This window comes from Malania oleifera, chromosome 11, assembly GCF_029873635.1.
Source record: "Malania oleifera isolate guangnan ecotype guangnan chromosome 11, ASM2987363v1, whole genome shotgun sequence".
Taxonomy (NCBI): domain Eukaryota; kingdom Viridiplantae; phylum Streptophyta; class Magnoliopsida; order Santalales; family Ximeniaceae; genus Malania; species Malania oleifera.
The window spans coordinates 9,142,176-9,160,673 of record NC_080427.1 but is presented as its reverse complement, the minus strand read 5'-3'; the positions used below and the strand labels follow the sequence as shown (position 1 = coordinate 9,160,673).

The 18,498-nt window shown below is 38.6% G+C and overlaps 1 protein-coding gene across 5 annotated transcripts in view; it reads left to right on the top strand.

Annotated features, from left to right (window-relative positions):
• The window catches only part of LOC131168438 (E3 ubiquitin-protein ligase UPL7), a 90,086-nt gene that overhangs the window by 39,640 nt on the left and 31,948 nt on the right, over positions 1 to 18,498 (top strand). For 3 of the 5 annotated variants that reach the window (XM_058127860.1, XM_058127859.1, XM_058127864.1), the window contains exons 7-10: positions 170 to 454; positions 561 to 813; positions 8,993 to 9,163; positions 9,299 to 9,391. In XM_058127860.1, the coding sequence (XP_057983843.1) occupies positions 170 to 454; positions 561 to 813; positions 8,993 to 9,163; positions 9,299 to 9,391 (802 nt within the window). The remainder of the gene's footprint in view (positions 1 to 169; positions 455 to 560; positions 814 to 8,992; positions 9,164 to 9,298; positions 9,392 to 18,498) is intronic. The other 2 variants (XM_058127861.1, XM_058127863.1) reach the window with 1 other exon arrangement.

Genomic DNA, 18,498 nt, shown 5'->3' with positions numbered 1-18,498 from the left:
GTTGATGCTCCAATGGCCTATTGACCAATCTTTACAAGTACGAGAATATAACTTACCATATGCATTTTGAGCTATAGGTCTTCTTGTTTCCTTAGTTTCATGTTCATGTTGAATGATAATTTAGTTTATTTGAATTCTATTGCGTAGTTTTTGACTTTCCCTAACCTAGTGGCAGAGTTCAGATGTTCAGAGAGTTTATCAAGATGGACAAAGTTTCTCGAAGAATGGCAGGTGAAGTGGCTGGACCTGGTCCAGGTTCAGTTGAGATAGTAATACGTCGGGATCATATTGTTGAGGATGGTTTTCGACAATTAAATTCCCTTGGGTCAAGGTTGAAGTCATCCATCCATGTTTCCTTTGTTAGTGAATGTGGACTCCCAGAGGCTGGCCTGGATTATGGTGGACTATCCAAAGAGTTTTTGACAGATGTAGCAAAAGCAGCCTTTGCCCCTCAGTAAGATTGTCTTAATTGTTTAATAATTTTTTTCTTTGGTATTTTATAATTTATTTTTGCATGTAATGATTTTTTTTTCTTTTTTCTTTTTTGTAAATTGTTAAAGGTATGGTTTATTCTCTCAGTCTTCAACTTCAGATGGACTTCTGATCCCTAATACTGCTGCGAAATTTCTAGATAATGGTATCCAGATGATTGAGTTCCTCGGAAGAGTGGTTGGCAAAGCACTTTATGAAGGGATTTTACTAGATTATTATTTTTCACATGTTTTTGTGCAAAAGCTTTTAGGCCGCTACAGCTTTCTTGATGAACTTTCAACCCTTGATCCAGAGCTTTACAGGAATCTTATGTATGTTAAGGTAAGCTGTCTGATAAAATGGTTGCCATGTGCTCCTTAAGCTTTAAAAGTAACACCCTGGGCACAAGGCTTCCACGCCATTGTAGGGACTTGGGGAGGTTATGACGTATGCAGCCATACTTCCGCATTTGGAGAGGCTATTTCCATGACTTGAACCCATGACCATGGTCTTAAATTTCCATGAAATTGTCGAAATTTCTGTCAAAATTTCCAGTTCCGTCACCCTCGAAATCAAAATGGCAGTCGATTTCTGTCTTGCATAATTTCCATTGAAATCTCAACGAATCATCCCTAAATTTATCGAAATCTCAAAATTTCTGTGAAACTTATCGAAAATTTAATTATACAATGAAATTTCCTTGAAATTCAAAGAAGATATTTAGGAGTGAAGTGAAATTTCTCTCTTAATTTATTTTATTTATTTTTATCAAAACAAAATATTATTACAAATGCTTTTGAAATTATATGAAAAAATAAATTTACAGGAGAATTTTATTTAACCATTTATGTCTAAATTATCTTTATTTGTATATTAAATAATATTTAAATGATTTATGAATTGCATTTGTATTAGTTGAATATGTTTACTATACACTATCTTACAAATATGTTTGATGCACATACTATATTACAACTTTTCCAGCTCATGCACAGCATAGATGTATTTAACTTGTAATATATTAGTCCTAAAACTTACATTATTATGTTTGTTAACCATTTCTAAAGTTTCACAAAGAATTCCTTGCTTTACTACTAGTTTCTATTATTTTTTCAAATCAAAATCGAAATTTCCGTACTTTTGGAGATTCGAAATTTGAACCGAAATCGAAATTTAAGACCTTGCCTATGACCTTCATGTTCTTGTACAATATCCTTTTCATTGTGTCAAGGCTTGCCTTGAAAATTCAACCCTTAATGCACAAGGCTCCTACGCAAAATTAGGGGTCTAGAGGGGACATGATGTACATTACCTTACCTCAACATTTGGGGACACGGTTACTGTGCTTCAAGCATGTGACATTTTGCTTTGAGCATAGCACCCTTACTGCCCTACCATGTTTCCTTGTTGAAACTTTAAATTCTAAATTTTATGAAGTAGTTGAAGGTCTTTTTTATAAGTGAGGCCACTACCATGGAGAAAATAATGATGCTTATACTACATGGATAGGATGGAGGATTGAATGGAGAGAAGTGCCCCAAAATCGTTCATTGCCTTAAGTAACTTTCATTTCATCTCCCTATTCTCATAGCAATTGGAATATATATTGTGGGATTAGAAATAAGCATACTAGTGTTTAAAGAAGCTTGCCTATTATCTGATTTCATGTACAATAGGGTTCTTCGTACATCATGCCAAATCAGTCCTTATGTTTGATGATGTTTCTAGCAATTGATTTGGAAACAAATGCTATTTACCTGTAATATTCTATAGTAGAAATAAAAAAGTATTTACAAGAAAAATTCTATTTTAAATTATGAAATGTGTTTCCACCTTAATAAATAATATATAATTAATTGGCTAGTGTGTGTGTGAAACATCACAATCTTTCATGAATCAATAATGTAATATGATAAAGCAACTAAAATAGAGCCTTTAGAGGTCTCCTAATCTACAGCAAGTTATTGGTATGGTGAAATAAGTTGCGATGGTATTTGAAGCTGAACTCCCTTGCCGACTACCATTGTTGCTTTCCTTTGACGTCTCCCTTCGCCGTCAACAATGTAGGTTCTTTGCTCGTGTGTTGTCCTGAATAGAAGAACCCATTCGACCTCGACTCCTCTTTCGCTCGATCTCGACTCCCCTCTTTCTTGACCTCGACTTTTCTATTGCTCGACCTCGACTTCCCTCTTGCTCGAGTAATCCTCTCCTTATCCTTTTGCCGCAATTCCTAAACCTCTCATCCTCTTTGATGTAGTTCGTCACGTTCGACCATGACCCCCCTCGCGCTCGAATAGTGATCTCCCTTCCAAAAACCCTAATTTGAGTAGTCCTTTGTGTTCGCCTCGTTCTGGGCCTTCCTCTTCGACCTTTCTCTTTGGTTTTTTGGTGCTCACTTGTTTCTCACTGGTCAACTCTGTGACTGATTCACAAGCTTCTCCTTATTCCTCAGTTTATCAAGCTTTCTCTTAGTTAGCAAGCTTCTTTGGCTTGGTTCTCTGTTTGTTGCCTATCTTGAAGTGATGTCGAGGGATAGGAAGCACAGTGTGGTGGTTGAAAGGAAGTCTTTTGACCTAATCTTAGAAGGGGGAAGTTCTGATTTAATTGGAATCACAAAATATCGTACGGGAAGAAGGATCTCCATCTTCATAGAGATGGTTGTATTTAGATGGTTTCTTGAATCTTGGGAAGAATTCTGGGCCATGAAAAAATTCGTACCCTAGGCAAATTCTTGGTTTCGACGAGCAAGGAACAAGGACAAAACCCTCACTTGCAAGCGAAAGTCAAAAGAGTTTGGGAACTACCCTGCCCTTATGGAGACCAATAGCGGTGGGTGGAGAACCCTTGCATTTCTGGAGGGGTTTGAATCCAAGGGATGGATGAAGATCTCCTCCCTGGCAGCTGAGCTGGGCCACCAAGTTTTTTATCCCACAAAGAAAGGCTCAACATCTTCAGTCATTCAGCAAGTAGTGAAGAAGATGATGACCACCCCAATGGATTTGAACCCAATTCTCAACATATCAGCTCCCTTGTGCACTTGCCCTCATTGTGCCAAGACTTTGAGTCTATTGCTGAGTGGTGACTTGACACCCAACCCACAGCTAGTGGGGAAGACAAATAAGCACATGTGATAGTGTTGAAGGGGAGAAAAGCATTGTTGCTGGCGACTCTTTGGATCCTTAAGCTTGATAAGGCAGTCCCAAAGCCTTCTTCTCATTTGAGGAGATCAATGTGGGCCTTAACTTGGGCCTTGGAGCTACAAATATGGGGATCTTTTTCAGCCTTTCAATCTCACTTTACCACTCAAAGTCCAATCCCAACTCCTTTTCTCCCTTTGAGTTACGTGATGGTCCCTTTGAAGCCGCCAAAAAGTTAGTCCACTTTGGGAAGGCTGTCCCCCTACAGGAGCCCCCTCACAGGCAGCTGCAACTCAAGAGGAGACGGTTTTGGAGTAGGAACCCCTTAATGCCTAAATGATATTGGAATACTAGCCATTGTCCCAACCCCTAGTACTGGTTATGACACTTTGTGTGCCAATCCCACCTTTGAGGATTTGATTGATAGGCTCAATTTTGAAACTTTGAATGACTTGGACTCAGATAGTGCTCAATTCAAGAATTAGGTATTTGTTTGGGTTCTTAGGAAGCTGAAATCAATAAGAAAAACCATAGGCATGTCCTTTGAAGGGTTTGAGGACAGAGCCTTATAGTTGTTTAAGGATATTGAAAGAAAGAGAAGAGAGGAAATGGGAAGCAATCAAAAACTTGCAAGCAATATCAGAAAGTTGGACCAATAGGGAATTAAAGTGCTTGGAATGTATAGTAAAGTATGGAAAAATAGGAGGATGCTTAGAAATGAAAGAGGCATGTAGTAGCTCGAGCCTATGTTAAATCATGTTAAGAAAAATCATTTCCTGAAATGTGAGGGGTCTCGACGACAAATCCAAAAGGAGCATAATCAAGTTCTTTCTTAAGGATTGGAGGGGTGATGTGGTGTGCTTGCTAGAAACTAAGGTGGAGACAATGGAGTAGCTCTTGATCAATGACCTTTGGGGTCGAGATGCCTGTAATTGGATATCCGTTGGAGCAGTAGGTAGCTCAGGGGGGTATACTAGTCTTGTGGAAGCCTAGTGTTGTGGAATTTTTGAACACTCCTTAAATTCCTTCTCAGTCTCTAGTGTGTTCAAAAGCATGAATGATAACTTTCAATGGATTTTCACAGGGTGTATGGCCCTGGTGAAGGACCCACTAGGTATCTTTTTTGGGAATAAGATCTTTGAGGTTAGGAGTAGATGGGATGCTCCTTGGATTATTGGAGGCGATTTCAATATGATTGTGTATCCACATGAAATAAGTGGGTGTAGCCTTGAGATCAGTAGCATAAAAGAATTTCTTGGCTTTATCAATCCTTATTGATCTCCCTCTCATTGGTGGCAACTTCACTTGGTCCAACTCGAGGGAGTCACCTTCGTTTTGAAGGATCGATAGGTTCCTAATTTCGGTTGAATTGGAATTTCATTTTCCTCATATGATATAGAGTCTACTTCCTAGGCCCTTCTCAGATCATTTCCCCATGTCCCTTGACACGGGGGGAAGTTAAATGGGGGCCAACCCCCTTTCCATTCGAGAACATGTGGTTTAAACATGATGGTTTTGGGGAGTAAGTGAATGCTTGGTGGTCTTCTATTCTGGTCACGAAGAAGGCTAGTTTTGTGCTTGTCTCAAAGTTGAAAGGAGTAAAAGAAATGCTAAAGATATGGAACAAAAACACCTTTTGGAATGTCCAAGCGAAGAAGATTGTTATCCTTAACTTAATGGCATCAAAGAGATTGATGAGCAAGAATTAATCTAGGGTCTTGATGATGAACAGAGAGCCAAAAAAGCTATTCTTAAGAAGAAATTGAACGAGGTTAGTAATCTAGAAGAGATATCTTGGAGGCAGAAACCCAGAGCTTTATGCCTCAAAGAGGGGGACCATAATACAAAATTTTTTCATCGGACGGCAAATGCTCACTGTAGAAGTAACACCTTATCCAACATTGAAATTGGGGAAATCACCTTAACTATGGAAGAGGATTTTAGGAAAGGTATTTGTGATTTTTATAAAAATATCTTCATTAAACTCGAGGCTTGGAAACCTATAGTGGATGACATCAATTTCAAAACTCTCAGTTCTTCCATTGTAGGGTGGTTTGAGAGACCTTTTAAAGAAGTAAAAGTCCTCCAAGCTATTAAAGCACTTGCACCGGATGGTTTCTTCTTGGCTTTCTTTTAGGCTAATTGGAGCCTTCTCAAACATGACTTGTCAAACATGTTCAAGGAGTTTCACAGATCAGGAAAATTCATCAGTTGCATAAATACCACCTTTGTCACTCTTGTTCCAAAAAAAGTTGGGGCTGCTAACATCAAGGATTTTAACCCCATTATCTTGGTGGGAAGCATGTATAGAATCATTGCCAAAGTACTAGCTGTGAGGTTCAAAAAAGTAATATCGAAAGTCATTGGTCAGTATCAACATGCTTTTGTGGTTGAAACTTGAAAGGTAGATTATAGACGCCGCCCTTATTGCTAATGAAGTGGCGGATGCCTATCTGAAGGAGGGAAAAAGGGGAATAGTGTGCAAATTGGATATGGAGAAAGCATTTGATCATGTCAATTGGATCTTCTGTCTTTATCTCCTTAGGAAAATGGCTTTGGGGGAGCTTTGGTGTAGTTGAATTGCTCAATGCATCAAAACCCCAATCTTCTTAGTGCTCATAAATGGCTTCCATTTTGCTTTCTTTCGCTCCTCGAGAGGCTTGAGGCAAGGAAATCCCTTGCTCCTTTTTTTGTTTATTTTGGTCATGGAGGTGCTTAGCCTTATGCTGATGAAAGCTATTGAAATAGGGATCTTTAGAGGTCTCAAGGTGGTCAAAATGGAAGGCTTACAAAAGTTTCTCATTTTCTTTTCGCAATTGATACTATTACTTTTTGTGAGGATGACCCTCTTCATATCCTCATCCTCCGTTGCATTTTGTCAGGGTTTGAGGTCGTCTTAGGCCTAAAAGTGAACCTTAGTAAAAGTGAGCTTATTCCAATTGGGGAGAATGCCTTGGTTGGGGGGGGGGGGGGGAGGGAAGACTTCCCTTGTTGATCTTTTGGGTCGCAAGATGGGAACCTTTCCCATTAATTACCTTAGTCTACCCTCCATGCCAAATTCAAAGATAAAGGAATATGGGGTCCTATTGTTGAAAAGTTTGAGAGGAGATTGTTAGGATGGAAAAGAAATCTTTTATCAAAAGGAGGCAGAGTCACTCTTGTTAGGAGCACTTTGACAAATCTTCCAATTTACTTCATGTCTCTCCTTCCCTTACCGGCCTTAGTCGCTAGGAGATTGGAGGGAATTCAGATAAGATTTCTTTGGGGAAGCTGAGGGGCAGAGTTTAAATATCACCTTGTTAGATGGGGAGTGGTCAAACAACCCATTTTTTTGAAAGGTTTGGTGAAATCCTTCCTCACTTTCAATAAAGCCCTCCTCGGGGGGTGGTTATGGAGGTTCATGAAGGAGAAAGACCACCATTGGTGGGATATTATTGTTTATAAATATGGGCTTAAGCACAATGATTGGACAACTCACATTAGAAGAGGTCCCTATGGAGTGGGAATATGGAAATTCATCAGGAAAGGATGGGATGATTTTTCCAACTTGGCTTGTGATAGAAATGCCCTCATCAGTCATCATCTCCAAATCACTGATCAGGGAATTTTCTGGGACATTCCTTTTACAAGGAACGTGTCAGATTGGGAACTTCACACACTGTCTGACTTCTACAGATTTCTCTACAAATTCTGTCACCAAAACATCCCCAACGAGCCAAAATGGGCTTTGAACAAAAATGGTGTTTTCACTATTAAATCTTTATATAAGAAGCTTTCACCGTTGGGAATGAATTGCAATCCGTTGGATTCACATTCAGACGACAGTAGCCCCTTGGCCCCCTTCAAAAGTTGCCTTTTTTGCTTCAGAGTCAGTACATGGAAATATTTTAACCCTTGACAATCTGCAGAAAAGAGGGCTTACAGTCATGAATCGGTGTTCTCTCTGTATAGCTGAAGCAGAATCTGTCAATCGCTTTCTTCTCCACTGCCCCTGGACAAGGAACTTGTGGAATTTGGCTCTTTCCTTGGCTGGGCAGCACTAGGTTATGGGCCTATGGCAAATTCCGTTGGAGGGAAGATTTGGGCATGGAAAGGCATCAGAGCCAGAAAGGCTAAGTGAAAGGCTTTGAACCTCATCCCTCTCACCATCTTTTGTTGTTCTTGGAAAGAAAGAAATAAGAGAGCCTTCAAAGATTCATCTACTTCGCTTCAGACCTGCAAAGACCAATGGATTGCTGTTGCCTCCGGCTGGCTTAGTGGGAAAATTGTTGGTGGTCATTTTGTAATCCTGGATGTTTGCGACACTCTTCAGAGTGGTTGATGTTTTGTACCACAGGTTGGCATCCCCTTGATGCCTTGCTAATATATTTTCTTTTTGCTGATAAAAAAAAAGCAGCTAATATTGTGAAGTTGGAGAATGTTACTACTTCATTCTTTTGAATGTATGGGTATTGGGGTATGGATCTTGATTAATGGTATGTAAAGCCTTGAAAATGTTGCAGCACTCACTTTCTAATGTGATTGCTTAAGAAGGGTTTTTGGCTAATTAAAGCTGGGGTATTCAAATAAACAGCTTAAAAAATTTCATGCTGTACACATGATTTTCAGCCTTTCAGTTGGCATAATTATTGTAGTCAATGGTTAGTAGTGCTTCATAAATATTTTTGGTGCCTTAGTCTCGGTAGTGTTCATGGTAACGGGTAGATTGACAAGAATTGACGCCTAAAGTTAAAATATGCTTTTGATTTATCATGATTGTTGCATTGCAAACAATTTGTGTGGACATTTTCTTCCTATAGAAGAATGAACCTGCCATGCTTTATGGTACTTACTGGGTGCTAAGCAGCAAAGATGTAATGAGTTGTAACCAAGGAGGAAGTATTGAACTCAATGATCATAATGGCTAATTGGACATCTGTGCATCAAAGACATCCTCAGACTGGGAGGAGGCCCCTTTGGGTACTGAGAGAGCTGGAGTTAATCATGATGGTTTGATTTACGTTAGACTAATGGCTGAGTAAGTGAGATGTGTGTTGGTGTTGGTTTGTGTTTAATGTGCGAGTACAAATAGGAGCTTGATGATGAAATGAAGAAAATGATTTTGTAAGACGAGATACGAAATCACATTCTGGAGTTGGTATATGGTTTTGGTAGATTGATGTTATGGGAGAAGATTTTTGTGTTGACCTGAGTTTTTTTTGGAATAGGGCATATTATTGACTGCGATGTTGATTCTTCAGTAATGTGTCATTTCTTCATGTTGAAAATCTTCTTCCCTGTTGCTAGTGTCATAAATCAATTGGTCTATCTGCATGCATGGTTCTTATTTTGTCTGTTGACTCTACTCTAAAATTTCTCATATTTTTTACTGTCCTTGTTCACAGCTTTATGATGGTGATGTCAAAGAACTCTCTCTGGATTTCACAATTAATGAAGAATCATATGGCAAACATCATGTTATTGAGCTAAAGCCTGGTGGTAAGGATGTCTCAGTGACAAATGAGAACAAGTTGCAGTACATTCATGCAATTGCGGACTATAAACTTAATCGGCAGGTAGGTTGTTGTTCTTTAGAAATTTTACACTTTTAATTTGCTGGGTAGAAATCATTATTTTCTTAGTAAAGCTCTGTAAAAATTATTGACATTTGCACACATATCAATTTATGTTGTTTCTAATCTTGATTGCAGTTGTTGCCTTTGTCAAATGCATTCTATAGAGGATTGACAGATCTTATTTCACCATCATGGTTGAAGTTATTTAATGCAAGTGAATTTAATCAGGTATTTTCCCATTGCATGTGTATGGAGCCAAATGCTGTTTTAACATTGACTATTTTTATTTGGATGCGTTGATATGAGATTGCTTGCTTTGATGCCTCTTCACAGACAATTTGATGATACCAGATGAGCTCTGTTTGTCATGAGGTTGTATAACGTATAGGCAACACTATCTATATTCTCCTTTTGAATGGAATTGTCAAATTCCTTTCATGGTACTAGCGTATTAATTCATTTTTTCATAATTAATTGACAAGTGTTTTGGATAGTGTCCAAATTATATCGGAAATTATTGCATTGCATTTGTTGATGCATTTGTGTTTTATGTTACCGCAATTTCCCCAGCTGCCCTCAAACAAGAAAACTCTGAATTATTCCAGCTGTCTGATTACTTAATTAACAAAACTCCAAGTTGCTCTGGCTGCAGCCTTATGTATTGCTGATTCTCTAATACCTCCAAATAACTCTTGATGTTGATAATAGGCACTCCATTCACACACACACACACACATTAATATACTAATACAACAACAACTACCAAGCCTTAAGTCCTGCTAGGTGGGGTTGGCTGCATGAATCCTTTTTCGTTGATTTACATGATCTTGGGCAATATGATCCCACTATTTGAGGGCTGTTAAATGCTTACTCACAATCTTATTCTTAGTTATTTTAGGTCTATCCTTACCCTTCTATTGCCAATAATAGTAACTAGATTAAGCCTCCTTACTCATGCATTATTTGCCCTATGTTGCAAGTACCAAAACTATCTCAATTGCCCCTCCCTTATCTTATATAGGTGGAATTTCATTAAAAAAAAATTCATTCTTTAATTTACCAATTTAATGTTATACTGGTCATTAACCTTAGCACGCTCATTTCAACAACGTTTACTTTTCGGATATGTTGTTTTTGAGTTGCCCTACATTCTTATCCATATACCATAGCTGATTGTGCAACTGTCCTATAGAACTTTCTTTTTAGTTTTAGGGGTATTCTACAATCACACAACACGCTTGAAGCACTTCTCCATTTAATCCAACCTGCTTTAACTATATGTATTACATCATCTTCAATTCCTCCTTCAACTTGCGTCATAGAACCAAGTTATCGGAATCTACTAGTGCTATTTATTTCTCTTTGATATTCATTTACCATGTGGTCTTGGACTAAAATGACATTTCATATATTTGATCTTATTTGTACTCATCTTTAAGCCTCTTGATTCTAAAGCTTCTCTACATAATTCTAACTTAATCTCTATTCCACCTTTAATTTAATCTATTGAGACAACTAAAATTATATTTCATATGTTCTTTCTTATTTCCACTTATATTATAATCTCTAAATTCTAATATTTCTTTCAATTCCAAATAAGATTCTACTTCACCCCTATTTTCATCAATCAATACGATAACATCTGCAAATAAAATACACTGTGGAACCTCATTTTGGATACTCTTAGTAAGTTTATCCCTCAATATGCAAAAGATGAGGGCTCCAAGCAGATCCTTGACGTACACCTATTATGATTGGAAATTCCCTAGAATCTCCAAGTTTAGTCATTATTCTATTGTACATATCCTTCATGACTTAAGTGTGCCTACTACACACTCCTTTTTTTTTTTCATAGAACCCACCATCGTACTTCCCTAGCTACTCTATCATAGGTTTTCACTAAGTCAATAAAAATCATGTGCAAGTTCCTCTTCTTTTTATTAAACTTTTCCATTAATCTTTTCAATAGATATAAAGATTACAAAAGAGTCATGCCTCAATCTTTTTTCAGTTTTTCAAAGGCAAACCCTATAAAACACAGATGCCAAAGCCCAAAAAGATGCTAGAAAAATCACTCCATCTCTTGCATAGGAAAGCAAATGGGAAATTGAGGAAGAATGTGATCTGGGATTTGGATGTGGGAAGGGGTTAAAATTATGTCTGATCCTAGTGGGATTGCCTTCAAGATCACTAAGTTTTGTTATGTACATTGTGGTGGACATTTGTAGCCCAATGATTTAGGGAATATAATGGGATCCAATTATCTGGAGAGAATATGTCTTGGTTAGAGAGACTTTTGAGAAGGCAGTGAGGCTTTTGTCTTTGGATGGAGAGGGTTAAGGCTCCTGGCTGTGGATGGATTAAACTTCGCCTTCTTTCAAGATTGTTGGGAGGTTATTAAAGGATACTTGCTTAGGGTTTTCAATGAATTTTGTTGGAATGGGATTTGAGAAAGATATTAATTCCACTTTCATAACTTTGGTGCTGAAGAAGAGTAGATCTATCAAGATCACAGATTATAGACCTATTAGTCTTGTTTCTGGTGTGTTTAAGATTATCACCAAAGTACTATCTAATTGGTTGGGTGCAGTGTTTGATTAGACTGTTTCTAAGGCTTATGTGTGTCCATGGGGGTTAGACAGATTGTGGACGCCATTTTGATTGCTAATGAGGTTGTAGAGGATATTTAGAGGAGAAAGGAGGGGCTCATCTTTAAAGTGGATTTTAAGAAAGCTTATGATAGTGTTAGTTGGAATTTCTTGGACAAGATTTTTGAGAGGAAGGGGTTTGGAGAGAAATGGTATCGGTGGATAAGGGGTTGTATGTCTAATGTGAGGTATTCAGCTTTAGTGAATGGTGAGCCTAAACCATTGTTTAAGGCATCGAGGGTTATTAGACAAGATGACCTCTCTTCCTGTTTTTGTTTGTTTTAGTGGCTGATGTTTTGAGTAGGTTGGTTGATAGGACAATGGATAGAGGTTTGGTGAAAGGTCTGGATGTGGGAGGGAGGGGTTGATGGTTTCTCTCCTCCAAGACATTAGTTTCTTTTTAGATGACCGTAGACCTTCTTTTTGAATATTTTGAGTCATTTCCATGTATTTTGAGAGGATTTCTGGGCTTAAGATTAACATGGGGAAGAGTGGGCTTGCTGCTATTTTTGTGTCTCATGAATGTGTTGGGGAGCTATCTTCGGGTGTGAGGTGAGGTTTGCTGGATTGTTCCTTGTCCTATTCAGGGATCTCTACTGGGGGTAATCCTAGATATCTTAGCTTTTGGGATCAGGCTGTGGAGAAGGTGACTAAGCATCTAGATGGGTGGAAGGCAGCTCTTTTTTCCCCTGGGGGTAGAACTAGAACTACTCTTATTCAGGCTTGTATTTTTAGTATCCTGTTGTATTGTCTTTCTATTTTTTTAAGATTCCACTTGGGCTTGCCTGCAAGATTGAGAAAATCATGGGAGACTGGTCAGGTGTTGGCGGTTTCCCTAGAGGACTCTTCCCTTTGGCATAGAGTGGTTAAAGCAAGTTTGGGCTAGATGAGAATGGGTGGGACACCACTTTGGGATTTAGATGTTCTTTGGAAAGTCTGTGGAAAGCTCTCTCTCAGATTTATCCCCTCCTTTTCCCCATAGTAAGTTCCTGTCAGGAAAGGGTTATAGTATTATTTTTGGAAAGACCTTTGGTTAGAGATTGTTGTTTTTGTAAACCTCTTTTCCATGTCTTTTTCGTTTGAGCTCTCGGCAGAAGAGTACCATTTTTTCTTTTTTTATTGACTTGATGGTCCTTTGCCTTTGTTGGATTTTCACTTTTGGAGCCCCCTTCATGATAGGGGACGGAAGAGTTATCCTCTATGTTAGTATTATTGAATAACTGTCGTGTTTCTTTGGAAGCGGATAGTTGTTTCTGATCCTTGGATCTTTCTGAGGTGTACCCTTGAAAATCCTTTTGTGAAATTTTGACTAGTTCTGACTCTTCTTTGAGGCCAAAGTCCCCCCAAAAATCAAGGCTTTTATCTGGTTGGTTGCACTTCATAGAATCAATGCCAATAACTTGTTGCAGATTAGGGGACTGATGAAGGCACTCTTTCCAGATGCGTGTGTGCTTTGTTTTAACTGTTCAAAATCTGCATCTCATCTTTTTATGCAGTGTGATTTTTCCTTGAGGGTGTGGTATAATTTATTTGGTTTGTTTGTCCAGAGATAGAGTGGATTTTTTGGCAGTTTCTTTTGTTGGTTTTCGAAGGGCATCACTTTGGAATTGTGTTTTCTTTGCAGTGATGTAGGGGCTGTGGTTGGAATGTAATGCACTTATTTTTTCAGGGAAGAAGTCGACTTTTTTTGCTGGTTTGGGAGAAGATTCATTACATGGCTTCTCTTTGGAGCATTGGTTATGGGAATTTTATGGGAGTGAGCTTTTTGGATATTCAGCTCAATTGGCAATATATGTTGGTTTGATATTGTGCACTGGAACTTTTTGTTTGTTTTTCTTTTTGTTTCTTGTTCTATTTTTTATATTTTTATCTGGTTTGTCCAAGATTTTTTTTAAGGAGATGCCTTGTTCTCCTTGCTGTATGTCCTTAATCTATTAATGAACCTCTTCTTTTGCTATATATATATATATATATATATATATATATATACACACACACACACACACACACATATACATATACATAAAAATTCCATTTGAGCAAGTGATTATTAAAAACATCTCCTATGCTGCCCAGAAGGAATCTTTTTTGTATATATTCGAGTCTTTTAGCCACCAAGCCAGGGATGGGGAAGAGGGACATGTAGCACACTGGGAGATTTGAGAGGGTTCTCTTCTGACCTGCAAGCTTTCTGTCAAATTTCTCCAGAATGGCGTCCTTTTTTTTGGTTACATTGCCCTGAGTGGCAGCCCAAGATATTTCATGAGGACTCCCAGCTTACAGCTCAAGATTCCTGCAAGGAAGGAGCTATCAGGAAAATCGCCAACAGGGTTAAGCTCACTTTCACCAAAATTTGCTATTTTAGTTTAAGACCGGAAATTGCCTCGAAACAGAGAAGGATACATCTTTAAATTCAGAATATGCTGAGGATCAGCCCCATAAAAAATGATAATGTCGTTTCTCGTTTGCAAGGAGAAGATGAGAAATTTCTATCTCCAATTCAGTTCTACCAATTTGCAACCCCGTGAAGATACCCACCAAGTTGTTATGATCCCCCGCCCTTTTATAGGTTGTGTGTTGGGAAAGAAACAGAACAGTTTTTCTATTAGATAACAGAAGACATTTTGTTATGGCGGAAACAATTATGGGGATTGGAGAGCAAGAAGTCCTAGAAAAAGTAGAAAAAGAAGGAAAACAGAGAGACTACTAAAAAAGCAAAGCTTTCTGCATATCAACTAGCTGCATTCCATTAAACAAACCAAATGTGGAACACCAATATCTATAGGTTGCATGGTGCACAATAGGGCAATATCTGTGCAGTCTGACCTCTATATTTGAACCACTGTTGCCATGATTTGCACATCTGACCTTGAGGTTTGGATATCATTGAAGAGGTAGTACATAGAATTAAAGGAGATTGGGTAAAATGGAGGAGTGCTTTAGGTATGATGTGCGATCGCAGAATACCACTAAAATTAAAAGGAAATTTTTATAGGACATCTATAAGACCAGCTATACTATTTTGATTAGTATGCTGAGCAACTAAGAAACAACATATTCAAAAAGTAAAAGTGGCTAAAATGTATGCTAAGGTGGAGGAGTGGTGTAACATTAAAGGATAAATTAGTGAACGAACATGTTCACAGTAAGTTAGGTGTAGCATTGGTAGAAGAAAAGATAAGAGAGGGGCAGCTTATGATTTGGGTATTTGAAACATAGGCCAAGTAATGCACCAGTGAGGAGGAGCGAGCAAATTATTATGGCACTAGAAGAGGGCGGGGTAGACCTAAAATAACTTGGAATGAAGTGGTGAGAAAAGATCTATTAGTCCTTGAGTTAGTTGAAGAAAAAGTCTTTGCTCGAGTGGATTGGCAGAAAAGGATTCATATAGCCGACCCCACTTAGTGAGACTTGAGGCTTGTTATTATTGTTGTTGTTGTTGTATAATTCCCTTACCATGGAGTAAAGGTTCCTCAATGGTAATGTCAAAAAAAGAAACCTGCTCGACACCAAAGTAGAAGACATCACCCTTCCATTGAAAATTCTAGAATTGCATTCCAACCAATTATGCCATACCAAAGCAAGAGTAGCACACCTTAAAAGTCCAAAACATCTTCCTCTCGTTTGACCTTCAAAACCTTTAAAATTATAAATAAAATAGCTCTTCCAGTAACATAACCATTTCAAGGTTAGTAGTGGTAATAAGATACAGTTTTGGGATCCTAGGCTCATCTCTCTCTCTCACTCTCTCTCTCTCTTGAAGCCTCCTCCTCTCTTCTTTTCTCTCTCATGACTCTATCACCATGGCTGCTGTAGGACATGAAAGGGAACGCAAGCATTTACTTCCAGCCAAAGGGAAGACCTTTGGTTTGAGAGTCTGAGACTGGAAAGTGGGTGAGAGAGTTTTTCTTTTTGTTCTAGAGCACAAGCCGTCTCAAAATAGTTGTGTGAGGTTTTTTTTTTTTTTTTTGTTGTTGCAGTGAAGTGGTTCTTGGATGTATTGTCATCAATTTTTGAATGGGTGGGAAGGCAAAATGTTCATTTTTTTAGGAGTGAGAGGTATTTGATGGTGATTTGCATGTTTTTTTTTAAGTTGGGGCTTGGATGGAAAGGAAAGAGGTCCAAACAGGTCAAAATGGGATGGCTGGTGAAGAAAGAATTTTGTGCGATGTCTATGGGTTTCGTTGCTGGTAATGGTGGTGTAGGCAAAGGAATACAGTGAGGTACTCACTCGTGGAGCCAGGTAGTGTCAACGGAGAAGATGTCAGGTATGTGCTCGATGTGGTGGTGACGTAGGAGGAGAAGCCTTTTTGTGCATTGCTGGTTATGGAGGCTGTGGCTTCCATGGCAGAGGTGGCTAGGTTTTCATTGGGGCATTGATTGTGATATATGCAACTAGGGTTTCACATGGGGTTGCGAATGGATTGGGTGGAGTGGGCCTGGGTCTTTGATAACTGTTTTGGACCTGGGCCAGCTATTCAATTGGGAATAAGCTGTGTTTAATTCCCAAATAGGCCTATCACTCAAGTGAGTATGTTGAGGACGAGTCTTGTGTAAAGGCTTCTGGTTCTGGTGACAGGATTATAACTAAGTGCTGGTGATATCCATATGGGTGTTTAAGCAATGCTGGAGCTCATAAGGTTTGTGACACTTATGTTGCTGTACAGTGGAATATGTGCAACTGTGTGAGGATCGGTGGAGTTCTCATGAGGCTTCAACTGGTGGAAAGGTTTCATTAACAGAGAAAAGAGAACTTATTATTGGACAAGGGTCTCAGGCTGTGACAAGCGGAAGGGTGTTGAGGGGACTAGTGGGTCAGCTCGGTTTAATAAATCTTTTTCTGATGTGGTGTCCAGAGAGTTTTCTTTGGAGGCTGCTGGTTGTGGATGTTCTCAGATGGTGCAGGAGTTTCAGTTTGCAAAGTTCAGGGTGTTAAGGCCTGACATACATTGTTGGCCCACAACGCAACAGCTTAAGCTTTTAGGTAAAGTGATAATCAATTTTGGTATTAGAGCTGGTTACCAAGAGGTCCTGGCTTCTAGTCTTGTTGCCCTCTTTTATTGTGTGGTATTTAAAAAATTATTGTATTCCCTGTAATGGGTGTTATTTATTGTTTGTTTATCTGTCCACGTGCTGTTGGGATGCATGTGTGGGGGAGTGCTAAGGCCTGATATACATTGTTGGTCCACATCCTAACAGCTTAAGCTTTAAGGTAAATTTGTAATCTAACACAGGATAAGGATCGAGCCTGAGCCTGTGTTGATTTGTTTCCAGTGGTGGTGTGCAGATCTGGGGAACATAATTTGGAAATAAAGGTTGGCAAGGCATGCGATAAAGTCGATGATACCAAGGTGTACACGCGCAACACTTCGTATGTTCTCTATTTTTAATTATTTAGTGAATTTTAATATGTGGGCGAGTAAGGTCTTAAAAGATATACAGATGGGAATTTTTTTATGGAGTTGTCTCAGCATTGTTCTAAGATTAGCTCATAGAAGGACAATGAAGTCATATTGAGGACGAAAAGAACTGGGGTGATATTTATTTTAGAAAATGAGAGTATGATAATTATTTTTTCTGTGATGGTGGTTTATTGTTGGATGAGGTTCATTTGCAATTTGGATATGTTTCTGATTCTTGTCACTGATTTGGATATTGCTCCTGTGCCTCCTCTGCTTGAAGGTTTGGGGGGTGCATCATTTTCTGAGGAGGATGGCTTGGCTGAAGGGCTGCGAGTGAGTTTAGGGCTGGGATTTTACCCATCTCTGTGGAGGAGGTTAGTTTGATGATATTGAAGCTCAACAGCTGATAGATATGATGGATTATGGCTGGCTTATCCTGGAGGGAATGAAGTTCGTATGGATGGTGGTAAAGGTAAAATAAATTAAAAAATGATTTAAAGGTGAGCATGCATTAGCAGATTTGCATTGGTCTGTCCAACTATGATGGAAAGGATCTAAAGGGGGTTTACTTACTCAGAAGTTTGTTATGTGTCCCTTTTTTTTGACTTATTTCTTGTTTCCTTCTTTTGAGGATCCCCTTGTCTTCTCCTAGGTTGTAATTTCTTTAATCTCTTTCTAAATATATATCTCTGTTATTTTTTTTTTCAAAGCTCTTTAAAACACACCAAAAATTGTGCTCCAAATGGCCCATGAAAAATGAAAAAGCAAAAATAATAGTGCATTATTTCCACTATTTAGAGAATGCAAAACACGAACATTTGGAGATGAGGCTTTCAAGGGTCTTTTAACCTGAAGCAAATTATTGGTATTGCTGTTATTGAGAACCACTGAGCTAATTAAATTCCCGATTTTAGGAGTCCTAGCTATCGAGATCATAGAGTGTAAAGGAAACTAATAGCTAATATACTGACAAGTAGGATGATCAAAAAATTTTACAAAAAAATTCCTCAAAGCCGTCAAAAACCCAAACCCCTAGTATCATTTCTAGAAGAAGGATGAAAAGAATCAAGCACCTCTAACCAGCTTCTCTCTCACATTTAGATTTCTTTGAAAACATGAATTCCAAGAAACAAACTCCCTTTATAAACATAAAAGAAGAAATAGGTGCATTATGTAATACGATAAAGTCAAGGAAAGGTGATAGAAAAAGAAGATTTCCCCATCCATAATCCTGCCAAAAACTGATATGAGAGCCATCACCCACTTTCTATTTAATTGAAGGGAA